At 47.9% G+C, this 17,326-nt stretch overlaps 2 protein-coding genes across 3 annotated transcripts in view; both read left to right on the top strand.

The window, feature by feature from the left end:
* The window catches only part of ITK (IL2 inducible T cell kinase), a 47,261-nt gene extending 40,424 nt beyond the window's left edge, over nt 1-6,837 (top strand). Inside the window, exons 15-17 of the mRNA XM_036424498.2 lie at nt 9-127; nt 1,822-1,979; nt 3,952-6,837. Of these exons, the coding sequence (XP_036280391.1) occupies nt 9-127; nt 1,822-1,979; nt 3,952-4,023 (349 nt within the window). The 3' untranslated portion in view covers nt 4,024-6,837. The remainder of the gene's footprint in view (nt 1-8; nt 128-1,821; nt 1,980-3,951) is intronic.
* Nucleotides 6,838-12,385: 5,548 nt separating this feature from the next.
* Nucleotides 12,386-17,326, top strand: part of CYFIP2 (cytoplasmic FMR1 interacting protein 2) — a 104,176-nt gene continuing 99,235 nt past the window's right edge. For both annotated transcript variants that reach the window (XM_036425025.2, XM_036425024.2), the window contains exon 1: nt 12,386-12,525. The gene's annotated coding sequence lies outside the window, so the exon portion shown is untranslated. The remainder of the gene's footprint in view (nt 12,526-17,326) is intronic.

Genomic DNA, 17,326 nt, shown 5'->3' with positions numbered 1-17,326 from the left:
CTTCCCAGGTTTGTCCTTGATGATCAATACACCAGCTCCTCGGGCACCAAGTTCCCGGTGAAGTGGGCGTCCCCGGAAGTCTTCTCCTTCAGTCGCTACAGCAGCAAGTCGGATGTGTGGTCATTTGGTGGGTGTCCCCCTGCCCAGAGCCACGTGATCTGAGTCTACTTGCCCTTGAACTCTGGATGGGAGGGGGTCCCGCTGGTAGTTTGTGTGTAATAATGGCTCTAAAAAGCATGAAGGGGCCCTCATTATTGTAGTTAATCTAGAGATCTTTGAAAATAGGGTAAAAATCAGAGTGGAAACAGGATTCTGGTGACAGCTGCTGTGAGAGCCAGAGCTGGAGGAGTCAGAAGACTAGAATATGAGTTCTTTGAGGATCGGAACCATATTTTTTCCAATATTATATTCCCTTATTTAATCCTCAATAACTACTTACTTATTCATCAACAATGTATAGAGCATCTACTGTATGCCTGGGCCTAATGTAGATGCTCATAGTCCGGTAATGGTAGGACAGCTCACAGTACAGGGAAGACTGCTCTTGAAGCTGAAGTTTAGGAGGAGACAGATAATGATTATGGGAACAAGCTAATCCACAAGTTTATAAGATACAGTCAGGTAGTGAGAATAAGTGCTATGAATAAGACAAAGTCATGGGGTGGAGAGTGACTGGGATGGGGAGAGGGTCTGTTTTAAGAACATGATCTGAGAAGGCCTCTCTGAGGAGGTGACTCTCGAGCACCTGAATGATGAGAGGAAGTTGTCTCTGCATGCAGGGTGTTGTCCTAATTAGCTGTAGTGTTTTAAGCAAGTCCGGTTTGGGCCTTACTGAAGTGTCTCATCAGTGTCTTACAAGGTTTGCATGGAAGCAATTGTGTTCAAATCAGCATTGAGCCTCAGACCACAATTTTCCAAAGAAATCTCAATAGAAATCTTGGCATCTTGGGATGCTCAACAGTCTTATTCTCAGATAGATTCTGAATTTTCAAAAGGCCCGAGGCATTCCTGAAGATCCCTTAAAGATTCTGATCCAGAGGCCTGGGCGGTGGGCCCAGGATCTACCACTTGAGCAAACTTCTGGGGTGATATTTATTCAGATGTTTTGGAAGTGACGCTTTGAAAAATTTTGGCCTAAGGTTCTCTAGAATATGCTTTGAAAACACCTGGGCTGCCAGCTGTCTTCCCACTCTGTCCTCGAGGAATGTATTGGCACAAAATAAAGCTGGCTGTGACATTTATACTTTGAGCAGAGGAGGAAAAGGGTTTATTTAAATCAGGTGGTCGAAGTGGACAACCTGAAGACTTGATCTACACAGTATTCTTAAAAATCAAATTGCATTTATATTCTAAAACTCTCAATATACGGCTTCTTTTGAAAAATCAGAAAATGCGATAGTCCTGAGCCCTCATGTGCTCTGTCTTGCTGGAGCTAAATCACAGCTGTCTCGATAAGACAGAACTTTTGACCCCCAGTTTTCCACAGTCCTCGCTAGTCCCTATGACACACCTCACCCGCTTCACTCGTTCACATCACATATAGACATTTGAGTTTATGTCCCCTGAAAGTTTTAGTAGCAGCATTTGAGTTCGATGTAACAGCCGGCTGAGCCTGACAATGCTTCACCACTAAGAAGGTTGGAAAATCTCTGTTCTTTAGAAATAGTGCAGGCCTAATAAGCCTCAGGTGGCTTGATATTTTACTTCTTGGAGATAGGGAGTTGAGTCTTAATGTCAAGGAGCCTGTGATTTCTAGATGTACGTTTGTTTGCTATTTGTGAGCTCTCTCATTAGCTGTGCTGCACTCGCCATTTCTTATAGGTGTGCTCATGTGGGAAGTCTTCAGCGAAGGCAAAATCCCATATGAAAACCGAAGCAACTCGGAGGTGGTGGAAGATATCAGTACCGGATTTCGGTTATACAAGCCCCGGCTGGCCTCCTCGCATATCTACCAGATCATGAATCATTGCTGGAAAGAGGTCAGTAGAGGAAGTGGTTTCCCCTAAACTACAGCTTCGGCGTCTGCCCTCTCCCCCAGAGAAAGGGACACTTTTAGAGGATGAGTCAGCAGGGATGAATGAATAGATGAAGGGGAAAGTGACTTGGAGAGTCTAGTAACTAGAGCGATCTGGCAGTGACCTTAAATATCATTTGATTTGCTACACAATGTCACAAGCCATGAACATATTGTTAGAGAGAAGGAGGGAAGGAAGCCCATGTCGGTATTTCAGTTTCCTAAGAGGGGAAAAAGCGTTTGTGTAACATTGTAAAACCGTTGCATGTACATAAAGTTAGTTCTATAAATTGGGGATCAGAAGTTCATTTTATTCATGCAACAGTTCAGAAAGCGAATCCAATTACTCTGCACCCTCCCAGATGTCTCGGTGATCCACGTTTGGGTTACAGGCTGTGCCTTGAACCACATCAGCATGAGTCTTAGATGTCCTTAGGTGAGTTAGGGAAATTGTAAATTTCAACCAAAGCTGAAAGTTGCTGAAATAGCGAGTTAATACACATTCAGATCATTGAAGGGTAACAAGGTAGAATTGAAAAAACCATAGAATACTTGGGTTTTGTCTCAGCATTGCCCTGTCTTAGTTTTTAATCTTAGACTGTTCTCAAAACCTGCTCTTTCATACGGGTAGAGCATTGCATAATGCTTGATTTGTAAATTCATAGAGCTAAGTTCATAGATCTTTTATAATCAGAAGCAAAAAAACAAACAAAGGACACAAAAACAAATCTAGTTCATTTCACAAGGGCTAACTGCTATCATAATTATGATAGATGACATTTATTTAGCACTTTTTTCTCTTTTTTTAAATCTGATAGACATTACTGTTCAGAAGTTTTAGATTTACAGAAAAATTGAGCAAATAACAGAGTTCCCACATACCTTTTCCCCTCTGAATAACATTTTGCATTAGTGTAGTATACTTATTCTAATTAATCAACCACTATTGGTACATTATTCACTGACATCCATCATTTATATTAAGGTTCACTCTTTGTGTTGTGCAGCCCTATAAGTTTTGAAAAATGTATAATATGTCTCTACCATTATAGTATCATACAGAATAGTTTCACTGCCCTGAAATCTACCATGATTTACCTTTATTTTATTTATCTTTTCTCCCCTTCTCACCAAATCCCTATTATCTATTAATCTTTTTATTATCCACATTTTGCCTTTTTTTGTTTTGATTTTTTTAATATATATTTTATTGATTTTTAACAGAGAGAAAGGGAGAGAGATAGAGAGCTAGAAACGTCGATGAGAGAGAAACATCGACCAGCTGCCTCTTGCACACCCCCTACTGGGGATGTGCCCACAACCAAGGTACATGCCCTTGACCGGAATCGAACCTGGGACCTTTCAGTTCACAGACCGACGCTCTATCCACTGAGCCAAACCGGCTTCAGCCACGTTTTGCCTTTTTAAGAATGTCATCTAGTTAGAATCATACAGTGTGTGGCCTTTCCATATTGAACTCTTTTACTTAATAATGTGCATTTAAGATTCTTCCATGTCTTTTTGTGGCTTGTTCACTCATTTGTTTTTATCACTTAATACTATTCCATTGTATGGTTATACCACAAACATCAATGATGAGAGAGAATTGTTGATCAGCTGCCTCCTACACATTATACACTAGGGATTTGAGCCCACAACTCAGGCATGTGCCCTGACCAGGAATCGAACCTCGACCTCCTGATTCATAGGTTGATGCTCCACCACTGAGACACACCAGCTGAGCTTGAGTTAATTTTTGTGAAGGATATGTGTATGTGTCTAAAATCGTTGTATCGAATATGGATGTCTAATTGGTCTGGCACCATTTTAAAAGCATATTTTAAAATCAGCAGAGGGTATTGCTGGTGGAGTCTAGTTTGCTTTTCAAATTAGTTCAAGTACAAGGACCTCACAGAGTTCTTTCCTTCCTTCTCTAGAAACCTGAAGACCGGCCACCTTTCTCCAGACTCCTCAGTCAACTGGGCGAAATTGCAGAACTGGGACTTTAGCAGAGACTCAGCTGCAGATCCTGAGCCAGAAGAAGACCTCCCTCCACAGAGCATTAAAAGCTGCCACCAGCCCAGGACTCCCCATGGGCAGCCGGCCTCTGGTGCCAGTCCCTGAGCTGCCAGGGAGGCAGCACCCTGACAGAGGTTGGCACTCGGCCACCAGCAGGAGGCTAAGCCAATGAACTGGGAGCTGGGCCAGGCAGCGGCCGTACCTCCACCCTCCCTCCAGCCTCTTATCTCGGGTGCTGCACAAACCTCAACCTGACAGCCTTCAGGCCACCTTTCTTGCACTTCTTTTCAGAGAAAGGGAGTGGATTGTTATTTTATTGTTATTATTTTAACCATGGGTCTAAGGTTAGTGGTCAGGGACTTTTTATCTGGCCTGACAAGACAACACAAAATCCCAGGGGATGGGCAAGAGGAAGAGCAGCATGATTCTTGATCAAGAACAGTGAGTTAATTCAGGTCAGAAAGAGTAAGCTGCTCGCTGCGATGCTGTCAGCCACAGCTTCCTGCCACCGCGGAGGGAGGAGCAGCTCACACCAGAGGCCGGATGTTCTGAGAAGCCGCTTTATGAGGTTTCACTCAGAGTACGCAGGCACCTTTCTCCCTGAAGGCAGCCTTTTGGATTTGGGTGGACTCTGATCCCATGGTTGGAGTGTTGGGTATCTGGTGTCTGGGCAGAAAGAGGGCATCTGATGGTAGGGAACCCACTGAGAAAGACCTTAGATTGTTACTGCACCAATGCTCGCCTTTAGTACCGAGCCAGGCAGGTGACTCTGCCTCCCTCCCCTCTGCACAGATCACTTGCAGCCATTCTAGGAGGAAATGGTTGCTTCTGAACACAGACTCCGATTGAGGACTCTGTCACCTGCCACCCCCGCCTCCGGAATCACTCTTCCATCAACAACAGAGGGCAGCATTGTGTTGTGCCACCTCGCCTTGCAAAGACATAGAAGCCTGGTTAAGCCCTAAAAATTCACAGCTTTACAGTTGGGAGACTTGAAGTCTCCCCAAGTTCTAGGAGAGGAACCAAAGGGTCTGTTCTTTCTCAAACCATCTGGATGGAAACCGAGTCAGGCACTGAGCGGGGTGCTCCTGTAGCAATGGCCACTGTGGATTGAGCAACTAAACATGCAAAGTGAATATGTACTGAGCTACAAGCCTTCTCTGCAATTCAGCCTAAGTTCACCCCAGTCTCGTGAGGTAGCATTATTATTCCCATTCTACAGGTAGTAAAACGGAGGCTTAAAAAAAAAACAAAAAAAAAAACAAAAACAAAAAACAGGACGCCTGGCAGAAGCAACAGAGCTAGGAAATATAAAGGCCAGGATTCTAGCCCACATCTGCCTGACTCCAATGCACAGTTTCTTTATTCCTGTTCAATCCTTTCTTCTACAGAGGATGAAAGGGATTGCAGAGGAGGCAAGCACAGCAGAAGGGAAAGGCAGGGGAAGCCAACGAAGACATAAACAAAGGACCACCAGAAAATAAGGTTGCTCCTATGTAGCCCTCCCCCTCGGAATAAATCTTCTCTTCCCGCAGCTGTAGCCTCCCTTTAGTCAAAGTAAACGAGCTTGGACTCACTCGGTTAATTAACTCTTTGATTCACTCTACCCACCAGAGCCAGGTTGCGAGCAGCCATTTATAGGTCAGCTTCAAAGCAGCGTGGACAGGCTCTCCTGCGGAAGTGTGAAGGCTCTTTCATCATTCCCATGTTGAGCTGGCTGCAGTCTTCCGGGACACTTTGTGGGGAAAGGTATTCCCTGATGTAAGAGGGTGTGATTTTCTTACAGTGTTTAGACAAAACTCTTGGCGTGATTGCTGGATGGTGTTGCAACCAGCTCTTTCTAACCCATGTGACATTTTGACTAGCTGGAGATTCAGATGTTAACTATCATTGTTGTGAAAGTGGGAGCCCCAAGATAAACTCCGTCATTCAGAAGATGATCTTACTCAGCTTATCCAGAATTATCCCTGTGTAGTTTTTTGTACATTTATTTTCTTTTGGAACCCTTTCTTGGAGAGGACTTCTCACCCAGCCTAGAAGGAAAACGTCAGAGTTGACAGATTTCTGTGGTCTGGGTTAGAAAACTCCCCCTTGGATGGTATTATCTTGTCCACGCTCAGTCATTGGAGCCTTAACCGAAGGTGTGGAGAGAGTTCACCTCCCACTGCCCTCTCCTGCACAATGAGCTTCCGGCCTGTTTTTATTTTCAGTTTTCTAACATTTTGCAAAATGGTGCCACGTGTTCCCTGGAATACCCTCATACAAGGTTTGGGTTCTGGGTGCATTTTATCGTTTTTGCCTTTTGTATCATTGGAGACTATGTATTTATATATGCATAGGCTGGATATTTATTAGTGTACAGTCACTGCCAGTGTTCATAGTAAAACTATTACCAATATCTCTTACCCGTCACAAAGCACACAGAGTTAAAGGTTAAGTCCAGCAAATAAAGCTGTCATTTTAATAACTAAGAGTGTGTATGGCCTGGGTTTCATATTTGTCCAAATGTTAAACAGTCACAGATTCTCCTTAAATAAGCATGGTTAAATGATTTCATGTTCCACAGACAACTAAAAACTATATGTCAGTCAACATTTGTTCAACAGGCAAATATCAAATGCTTCCTATGTTCCTACGACATGCTGTGTTGAGAATTGCAGAAAAGGCACAGTCTTTATCTTTAAGAAATGGTAGGTGGATAGGGGAGGAAAGGGGATACCAATATATGGTGACAGGAGATTTGACTTTGAGTGGTGGGCACATAGTGCAATATACAGTTTGTAACATAGAAACCCACACCTGAAACATATATGTTCATGTCTATCAATGTCACCCCAATAAATTTAATTTAAAAAAGAAATAGCATGTCTGTTTGGAAATGCAGACATATAAACAAATAAAATTATGTATAATATAGCATTAGAGCAGCAACAAAAATGTGGTTAAAGAAGAGAAGAGTTCAGAAAACTTTTGGAACCTAACACCTGTAATAGAGGAAGGTGATGTCACATGCTGCTTGAAGTGTGATCCCTGGACCAGAAGGAGCAGCATGACCAGCTTGTGAGAAATGCAAATTCTCTGGCTTCACCAGGAGACCTGCTGAATGAGAATCATCATTTTAACAAGATCCATAGGAGATTCTATGCACATGAAAGTTTGGGAAGCACTGCCATAGAAGATATTATGTCTGACTTAGTTTTAAATATGAATTATGGTGTTTTTTTTTAAAGACAAGCAATTGGGCAGAAATAAGATCTATACTTTCCAGATAGAGGGATAGAGGAAACAGAATGAATTGGGAAGCTATTATCAATTTACCATTGGGGTGTGGGCGAGTGTGTGTGTGTGTGGTCTGGGCACAGGTGAGGATGATAGAAAGGGTAGACAAATTGAAACAGACTATAAATATAGTCAAGAACCATGTTACAAAAGACAAAAAAAAATGGAACTCTATAGATACAAAAGATATCATTGAGCAAGGAGAGAAAGCCAAAAAATTTTAATGTGTTTTTATTGATTTTTTTTAGAGAGCAAGGAAGGGAGAGAGAGAGAGAGAGAGAGAGAGAGAGAGAGAGAGAGAGAGAGAGAGAGAGAGAGAGAGAGAGAGAGATCAGCTGCTTCCTGCATGCACACATCCTGTCAGAGAACTGAACCCACAACCTGGGCATGCGCCGTGACCTGGAAATGAATCATCAACCTTTTGGTGCATGGGACAATATTCAAACAACTGAGCCACAGTTGCCAGAACAAGAAGGCCAAATTTGTGTTTTAAAATGTATTCTGGCAGCAGCATGTCGAGGGGATTTGAGAGAGGCAACCTGGTGGAAGAGAAACCAATTTGGAGATGATTTCTGTCTTGCTCCTAATACCAGATTATTGTTCATACTCATTCACTGTCGTCAGCTCTGTGAGTGACATGTGGAAATTATAATTCAGTCTGCAGTCACAGTTGGACAGAAATAGATGATCTTCCCCTCCCTCTTAAAATCTCAGGGATATGAAAGCCAAGTTATTATATTTTGGGTGAGTTGAGCTCTCCCTGTACCTTTCAGTTCACCAAATGCCCATGTCCATCCGCTGCAGGAACCAGTTCAGGCTGCAGAGGACCACTAGACGCAGAAGAGAAAGCCTGTGGCTTCATGCCATCCTTCATGGGACTCCCCTCTGGCCTGGCTCCCACAGGCAAGTGATCCAGAGAGGAAATTTCTAAAGGGGATAGGTGAACAGACTGCTTCTCAGAGCACTTGTCCTGAAGACCCTGCTCTCTCTGGAATCTTCCAAAGCTCTGAGGTCCATCACTCTGAAGAAGCAGAATACACCCCACTCAGCATGATGGGCAGTGTACACTCACTGTGGGAGGGTATGTATGGGAAGAGGGAGCTGTGGATTCCCTTGTCTGGGGCTCACGAAGTCAGTCTGAGGATCAGGAAGACAGGGCACAGACCATTTGGAGTTGAACCTGCATTTGCACAGAAAGCAATATTTTCAATTAGAGTGTATGTTTATTTGCATAGGCTTTGAGGGAAGTGCAATGTAGCCTGCTCCTCAGAGCCACCCCTTGGTGGCAGCAGTGTGTGTGTGTGTGTGTGTGTGTGTGTGTGTGTCTTCAATTACTTTGAGGTTCTCCCCAAGTCATGGTATGTAGTTGGCTTGGGAAATAACAGCAGCGTACATATACTGCTAGAAGGAGTTATAGAGATCCTTCATTTACTTCATAAGTAGTGACCATTCACTTGCTATTGCCTAGCACTGTGTTAGGTGCATAAGATGAGTAAGATATCAGTTAGGGATCAAATACATCACACTCACATTAAGCTCAACCAAGCAGGGCTGATTTACAAAAAGACTATTTAAAAATAGTGTGGGTCAGGTTTAGGAGAACCACAGAAAGTGGTACAGAGGAAAATAAAAGCCACAGAGCAGTTACCACACGGAGGCCTGAAGAGACAGGAGGGGAGTGGTCATATGAATGTGGAAGCAGAGGGTCAGTGGGAGAAGGTGGCCTTCAGAGAAGAGGACCTTGAGGAGGGACAGAGGAAGCCCCAAGTAGCATCCCGAGGAGGAAGCAAGAAGAGCAAATATGCTGACCCCATAGGCCTCCCTTCACCCCATCAATGCTGAGGCTTCTTGTTAACTAAACCAACTGGAGGCCAGAGGGCAAGGAAACCTTAGTAGGGCAGTCCACAGAGGCCAGTCTCCAGGGGAGACAGCAAGGTAAGGAGAGTGGAGTGTTCTGGGGGAGTGAGAGACACCAACCTGTCTGTTCCTAATTTGCATGCTCCCAACCATCCTGTGGGGTTGACTGTAGGGCCACCTATGCTAGCCTGAGCATACAGCATACATCAGCTATGATTTTACATTCCAAACCCATTTGGAATGTGCTCAGATCCTCCTTATCAGTTCGTATCCAAAATTATTAGAAACAGTATGTGTTTAAATAAAGAAGAAATGGGGGGGGAGGGGGAGATTAAATGTTCTTTGTTATAAGTTATGTGTAAAAGAGCTGATCTTCAGAGGAGGCCAATTCTCTGGAAATTGTGGAAAATGATCAAGGTGAAGGAAGACAACAGAGAAGGGAGGGAATGCATTTTCAAATGGCCCAGGATAAAGGTTTCCACAGTTACACATCCTCAATATCCTATATAATAAAACCCTAATATGCAAATTGACTGAACAGCAGAAAGACCAGGGGAAGGACTAGTCGCTATGATGCTCACTGACCACCAGGGGACACGCTCAACATGGGAGCTGCCCTGAGGTGGTCAGTGTGCTCCCACAGGGGGAGCACTGCTCAAGGAGCAATGGGTCCCAGATTGCAAGAGCCCCGGACTTCAAGAGGGATGTCTGACTGCCAGCTTAAGCCTGATCTCCCCAGGGACATCCCCCTGGCCGATCCCCGAGGCAGGCAGACATCCCCCAAGAGGTCCTGGACTATGAGAGGGCGCAGGCTGGCTGATCTCATTGCTGATGTGGCTGACGGGTTGGACATGAAGGAAATCTGAAGGCAGGAGATAGACAGCTACACACTTCACTGGCAACACGTAAACTAAGATTTCATTTTTGATTATTCATTCAATCCACTTTTACTGAACTCCTATGAGGATGCAGTGGGGAGCAAGACGGGCACACCCCTTCTCTTGGGTTTTATGTTCTACTGGTGGGATGCAGGCAGGTATGTCAATAATTACAACGCAGCATAACAAGGGGTATGATAGAGGAAGCCCAGGGATCTATAGACAGCTGACCTTTAACCTACCCCAGACACAGAGTGAAATTGGAGAAAGCGACATCTAAGTGGATACCAGAAGGAGGAGTAGAAGTTGGGCAGCAAAGAGGGATAACGCGTAGAAAGGAGAGGGAAAGGAGGACAGATCATTCTCGGGGTGGGGGGGTGGGGGGGTTAAAAAAAAAAAAAAAGGCCCAGCTTGTACAAAGGCCACAAGAGAGAGCACAGCAAGTTTGGGGAACTAAGAGATTCCTTTCAGCTGAAGCAGAGCAAGCTTGTTCACAGGAGAGGTACATGCCAGGTCATGTAAGACACCCTCGGCCACAGTAAGGAGTTTGGGCCCCATCCTGAGAGCATGGGGAGCTAGTGAAGTGCTTTAAGCCTGGCCAAGGCGTGTCCTTTGTTTTTAACTCAAAAGATTTCCCACATTCAGAGGGACTTTGGAGTGTATCCAACCTACTTCAGTCTATAGAAGGGGCACAGGGAGGTGGAGTGAGTTGCCTAAGAACGCTGCTCAGTTGCAAAACTAGGACCAAAAGGCAAGGCTCTGAACTTCCCACAAGTGGTGACGACAAGACCATACTGCTTCCCTTCTAAGCAAATAGCACTCGGGGGTCAGAGAATTAGTTTCACCTCAGATCTCACCAAACATATATGTAATAGTCTCTTCTGTTTTTTAAGCAACTTGTTCCTAAAAGGTGAAAAGACAGGGAAGGAACCACGGGGAGAAATACGTCTTCCAGAAGCCTACACCATTCACAACAGTGTTTTCTTCAGAATGAAAATCCATTCTCTCATTGTCACATATTTGTAATCACTGACACTCAAAATCCCCAGGATCACAATGGAAAAATTTTTAAATATGTATGTATTTTTAAGAGAGAAACCTCAGTTCTATTTTCAAAGTCACCCTTCACGAACACTCCCACAGTTTTCTCACATGGCATCCGGAGCAGAAACGCATGAGTGTATATATGTACATATACACCACTCTTTCTAAAAACAGCCATTTAAATTAGGGTGATGTAACATCAAACCACAGAGGATCATGATTTCTGAGTGCTTGGGAACTGGTGAGATCAGTGAGGACAAAGACTGCCCAGCCCTTGAGTAACATGGCCCCTCTATAAATAGCCCCGGATAGGAAGAGAGGGTGATTAACTATACATTTGAGGGCCCTGGGCAAACATTTCCGAATGGTTCCCTTAAAATAAGACGTCATCCCTTAAATCCATACACATCTTAAATGGCCTCAAATGCTTTCGAATTATTGACCCTGTGAGGTAGGTATGGCTCCTGATAGCTATGGTGTCATCTCAGGGAAAAGATAGTGAAATGGCTTACTCCCAGGTTAGGATTGGGTGTGGTCTGCCGAGAGCCCTAGAGGACCGATTAAGCCACCACGAAGAGAAGGTCTTGCCTGTCCTCTCAGTTCCTTCTTGGGCTTTGCCAGGAATTACTGCATCTCACCATATCTTTTCCTTTTTGTCCATTAAGCAATTCTTGCTGAATGAGCTTGAGGCAAGTCCTGCTTAAGAGATGGCAGCCTCAGGGATTCAGGTCTAAGGAACTGAGAAGAAGGCCCCCTCTCGCCAACCCCAAGGTGTATTTTCCTAACCCTTCCCCCTTTCTTCCCAGAACTTGCCCGGCTGAAACTGGACAAGCGCTAGGTGAATGTCTGTCTGTCTCTCCTGGGAGGTAAGTTCCCAAAAAGGCTGGGTCTCCGTCGTTTGTACACATACCCAGCTAGCTCCTGGCACGGTGCTTGGAACAAAACAGGTGCCCGATGCATATTAGGTAGACAAACGAGCCCTTGGGGGGGGGGGGGGGGATGTGAGATCCACGAGATCCGCGTGGAGCCCCAAGCTCCTGCCCTCCCGCTGCTGCAGGTGCGGTTGCAGGCGCGCGAGACCTGGGGACCAGGGCTCCCTCTCTTCTTCCCCGGAGTAGGGGGGCTGGAGGCAGCTGGGGCGGGAGCCCGGGGTGCAGGTCTGGGGTGCACCGGTCGGCAGGCAGCGTCCAGGGGCGCACCCCTCGCCCCTCGGCGCAGCCATTTCCTGCTCTTTGTGTGACAGCCTCGCGGGCGAGGGGCCGGCCCCCGGGCGGAGGCGGAGGAGGGGGCGGGGCCTCGCGGAGGAGGGGCGGGGCCGGGGCGGGGCCGCGCGCGCGGCCGGCCGACCGGGGCCGGCAGAGCATCCTGCGCCCCGGCGCGGGGCCCCGCCGTATCCTCGGGCCGCTCCTCCGGACCTGCCTGCCGCAGCCCCAGGTAAGCGGCGCTCGCAGGCCCCGGGGCCGGCACGGGGACCGGGATGTGGCTGGAGACGGCGATGCCGCCGTGAGGATGCGCGAGGGAGTGGCGCCCCTTCTCCCAGCCTGCGGGGGGCGCTCGGCGCGGCGCCCCTGCTAGCGCGGCCTGAGGGCCCTCGGAAACCCTGGAGGCCGGGCCCCAGGCTCCGCGAGGGCCCCTTTCCCCTCCGGCCCACCCTGGGCCCCGCGGCGAGGACACCCTGCGGGGAGGCGCGGGCACACGGAGGGGCTGGGGCGCGGCGGCGGCGTCAGCAGCAGCAGCAGCAGCAGCAGCAGCAGCAGGTGCGCGGCCTGGACCCGAGCTGCTGCCGGCGAAGAAGCGACCTGATCCCGAACACCAACACCGGAGACACCTGCAGCGGCCGCGGTCCGGGCCCCGGCACCAGCCTCGCGCCAAGGCGCTGCGGGGCTCCAGCCTCCGTCTCTGCCGCCGCGGCCGCCCGCACCTCCCCCTGGGCCAGGGGAGCCGCCCGGGCCCGCCTGGCAGTGGCCTTGGGCACTCTGCGCCCTGCTGTGAACCTGCGATGGGTGGGGCGAGGGGGCGTAGAGCCGCTGTGTTTTGTGTTTTGTTTTGTTTGGGGAGAGGGGGGGTATGCTTTAATGAGTGAGGAGGCGCGTCTGACCCGCTTTGAAGCTTCCAGGCCTCCTCCACCGGCAGCTCTCTCTCACTCCTCCCGGCTAGCTGGGCGGGGATGGGGGGAGGGGTTGAGTGGGCTGACTCCTCCTGGGGAAAAGGTTGGGTTGCCTTGAGCTCTGAAGAATCAGGAAGATGCCCCCCCACCTGTCTGTGGTGGTTTCAGCTTTTCAGGACAGCCCTCCCCCCTGGATGGTACACACCACCCATGTGAAAAGCAAGAGAAAGGGGCGCTCTCCGATTGGGGTTGGGGGCGAGAAGAGTAGGGCTCTCTGCACAGAGAACCCGGCAGGGGAGAACACAGCTGCCCAGGTGCCCTCTCCAGCCCAGGGATTCTGACTTTGAATTAGAGTTTTGCCGGCACAGCAGAAACACCAAGGGCCGAAGGCCATCCGCTCCCTCTCCAGCCAGGCCAGGAAAAGGGCAAGGATATTTTCCTGCTGGCTCCTGGGTGCTTGCGCTTCCTTGCAATGAGCAGGGAGATTGGGGCAGCCCTGTGGGCATGATCAGGAGAGTGCTGGTCCCCACACTCCCCCTATCCACCTCCTGCCTGTGCCCCTTTCGCATAAGGGTCTTACCTTTCTCTTGGGCACAGGTCCTACTGGCAGAGCTGGTGAATCTGAAGATCACAGAGGATCTGTGGAGGGTAAAAACCTAGGTCCACATCCTAGGGCAGGATTATGAAGGCTTTCGGGTGTTTTCTCCAGCTCCAGCTTCCTCCTGGGACGCTCCCTCCGGCCTCCCACCTCCACTTCCACCCAGTGCCCTGTGCTTCCCGTTCTCCTTGTTTTCAAGAAAGGAGCCACTGGCCCTGTTTATCCTCAAGAGCCAAATACAAAAGAAGTTCCCATTCCACGCAGAGCAGGTGCTTTGATGTCATTTGGCCAGAAAGGAAACAGAGGAGGAGAGGCATTTTGATGGGAAGCGACGCTTTCGGTCCATAGCGCTAATGGTAGGATGTCAGGCAGTGGCTGGAAGTCAGAGTGGGGAGCTGAGGAGCACTTTGGGGGAACAGCTTCTTGAAATGACGACACCTCGCAGCTGTCAGCGCTGTTTGCTGCCAGGGCAGCTTCGGCCCCGAGGGCAAAAATACAGTAGGAGTGTGTAGTATGTATAGTATGTGTAGTATCGATATGTGTAGTAGTATGTGTAGCTGGTTTATGTCACCAGAAAGCATTCGTTGAGCACCCAACGTCCACTTGAGGGAGAGTTCCTCCTTGGCGCTGGCTGCCATCTGCCGGGATGGCTACGAGGCCACATGGAGAACGTGTGGTTACTTCCAGAACCAGTGTCTCTGGCTAGTTGTGCATGCTGAGCCTCCAGCTGGGGGCAACAGCTCTCTGCTCACTTCTTTATTATAAGCTTCTTTATTATATTTCCTGGCCAGTTCTGACCGGTTCTGTAGGCACCCAAGCCTGCTTTGTTCAGTGCCTGCTGGAAGTGGGAAAGGAAAAACTTGCTTCAGGCATTAGGCCAAGAGTGGGGTATAAGAACCAGCAGGGTTGAAGAGTTTTCCTCACATCAAATCAGGCTGGCCCAGAGAAGAGAGTCGATGTGAATTTTTCAATGTGGGAAGGGCCCCCAGAGAACACCACAGGTCTTCTCTGATGTGCCTGCTCAGAGTGCTCAGTGGGCCTCCACCGCAGTCATTGACCAGCGAGCAGGATTCGTTGATGAATAGGCCACGAGCTAATTACCATTGGGAACAGTGCCCCCTGGAACACTGTGCAAAAGCTCCAGTCTCCACGTTTGAGGACCAGCCTACACTCTCAAAGGGCTTTCTTTGGGCCACTGTTGGCCCCAGGGTTCCACCAAGGGCTTCACAAAATGGCCTTTTGTAGCCTCGATGTGACCACCGTAACAATGAGTCTATTTCTTCCCTGGCAAGTATTAATTATTCCCTTGTAGCTGATGGAACTAGACGTCAGTCACCTCATTGGAGCCTTTGTAGAAAGGTCTTTGGTCTTGTTGTTCTAAGGAGCAAAGCCATGTGTAGGGGCCAGAGGATGGGCCCTGCGCTTGCGGTGGAGGTGGGACAAGGCGGTGGAGCATGCTGCTGCCTACTGACAGGCAAGGTGGCGGGCCAGCAGCAGCGGGTAGGAGCTGGTACTTCCTTGGGTGCTCTTATAAAATGAGGGAGGCATGGAAGTGCTCAGTAGAATGTCCAGCATATGGTGCCATGACATGTATAAATTTATTGTTCATCATCTCTCATATGTAATCATTAAGTATGTGGCTCGAGTGTGCAATTAACTCTTTTTTGTTTGTTTGTTTGGTTTTGTTATCCTCAACAGAGGATATTTTTCCATTGACTTCTTTTAGAGAGAGTGGAGGGGAGAGGGAGAAACAGAGAGAAAAACATCTATGTGAGAGAGACACATTGATTGATTGCCTCCCGCATGCACCCTGACTGAGGCCAGGGATCAAGCCTACAACCTAGGTACATGCCCTTGACTGGATTCAAACCCGGGACCCTTCAGTCCGCAGGCTGACACTCTATCCACTGAACCACACCGGCTAGGGCTTAACTCACAGCCCTTACCATCTCCTCTACCTCCAGAACCTTCCTGGATTTTGCTTTTCCTAGGGGAGTTGGTCTCTGTTACCAGGAAACCGAGCCCCAGGTTTACCTGCAAAAGGTAGCCAACGGAAAGTGATAAGACGTGGTGTCAGTAAGGGCTTCAGGTAGGAAGTGCTCTTGAGTAGCACTCTGAGGCGGGTATAATTTGAGTAGGCAGGGAGAGGGGGGAGGGAATATGCTGAGCAAAAGCCTGGAGGTAGTTCTCACATTTCAACACGGGTCAGGAAGGACCTCTTCCTCTGTGTGCACTCAGCATTTTGCAACCAACCAGGTACGTTGGAGGCACGCTTGGCTTCTCGGGCAGATAGAGCAGTACAGTGGACTTAGGACACGGGCCTTGCTGTGTTTCTTTCCACCAGCCACTGGCTCTCTGACTTTAGAAATTGGACAATGGCCGAAACCAGTTTGGCTCAGTGGCTAGAGCCTGCAGACTGAAAGGTCCCAGGTTCGATTCTGGTCAAGGGCATGTGCCTTGGTTGCAGGCACATCCCCAGTGGGGGGTGTGCAAGAGGCAGCTGATCGATGATTCTCTCTCATCGATGTTTCTAGCTCTCTATCCCTCTCTCTTCCTCTCTGTAAAAAAACAATAAAATATATATTTTAAAATTTTTTAATTAAAAAATAAAATAAAAAAAGAAATTGGACAATGGAAAACAGCCTGTTACTTACCTGTCACCACAGGAGCCAAGATGAGATAATGTCTGTAAGTCCCAGTCTAAGAAGAGAAGGCCATGGGAAGAGAGAAGAGAAGGAGTTTCCAGAATGTGTGCTTCTCTTGGCTGGCTGCCCTCCATTCCTAAAGGAACAGTTTATTAATTCTATAGTGTATGTCCATTGGAGAGGACGAATCTGTGGCCTCTCTGTCCCATCGTGCTAAAGGGAAACTGAAAGGTGTTTTGTGAGTCACAGGCTCTGTCAAGGCCCCTGCATGGCCTTGTCTGTTCAAAGATACTTCGGATTTCAGTCAGTGGGTGTGGGATGCCTTCCAGGGTGCAGAGAATTTGGACATTGGCTTCCTAGCCGTGGCCTTTGTGCTAAGGAGGGCTGTGTGTGATGTTCCTCCAAGGATGACCATTCAGGGCACACTTCTTGGACCCTGGAAACAGAGGAGAAAAGAAATTGGCTGAAAATTCTTAAAAGAAACTTTTTGAGAAGACAGCTTGGGTTCAGGCAGAATTTCATATATATATATATATATATATATATATATATATATATATATATATATATTTTATTATTGATTTTTTTACAGAGAGGAAGAGAGAGGGACAGAGAGTCACTCACAAACATCAATGATAGAGAATCATCAATCAGCTGCCTCTTGCACACACCCCACTGGGGATGTGCCCGCAACCAAGGCACATGCCTTTGACTGGAATCGAACCTGGGACCTTTTCAGTCCGCCAGCTGTCGCTCTATCCACTGAGCCAAACTGGTTTTGGCTAGGCAGAATTTCTTGCAGGGATCTTTCTGTCTGAGTGGCATACACGGCCTTCTGGACAGATGCCCAATAAAGACCCAGTGATGACTTCATCCATAGGCCTT

This window comes from Pipistrellus kuhlii, unplaced genomic scaffold, assembly GCF_014108245.1.
Source record: "Pipistrellus kuhlii isolate mPipKuh1 unplaced genomic scaffold, mPipKuh1.p scaffold_m20_p_8, whole genome shotgun sequence".
NCBI classification, from domain to species: domain Eukaryota; kingdom Metazoa; phylum Chordata; class Mammalia; order Chiroptera; family Vespertilionidae; genus Pipistrellus; species Pipistrellus kuhlii.
This window is presented reverse-complemented; position numbering and strand designations above follow the sequence as displayed.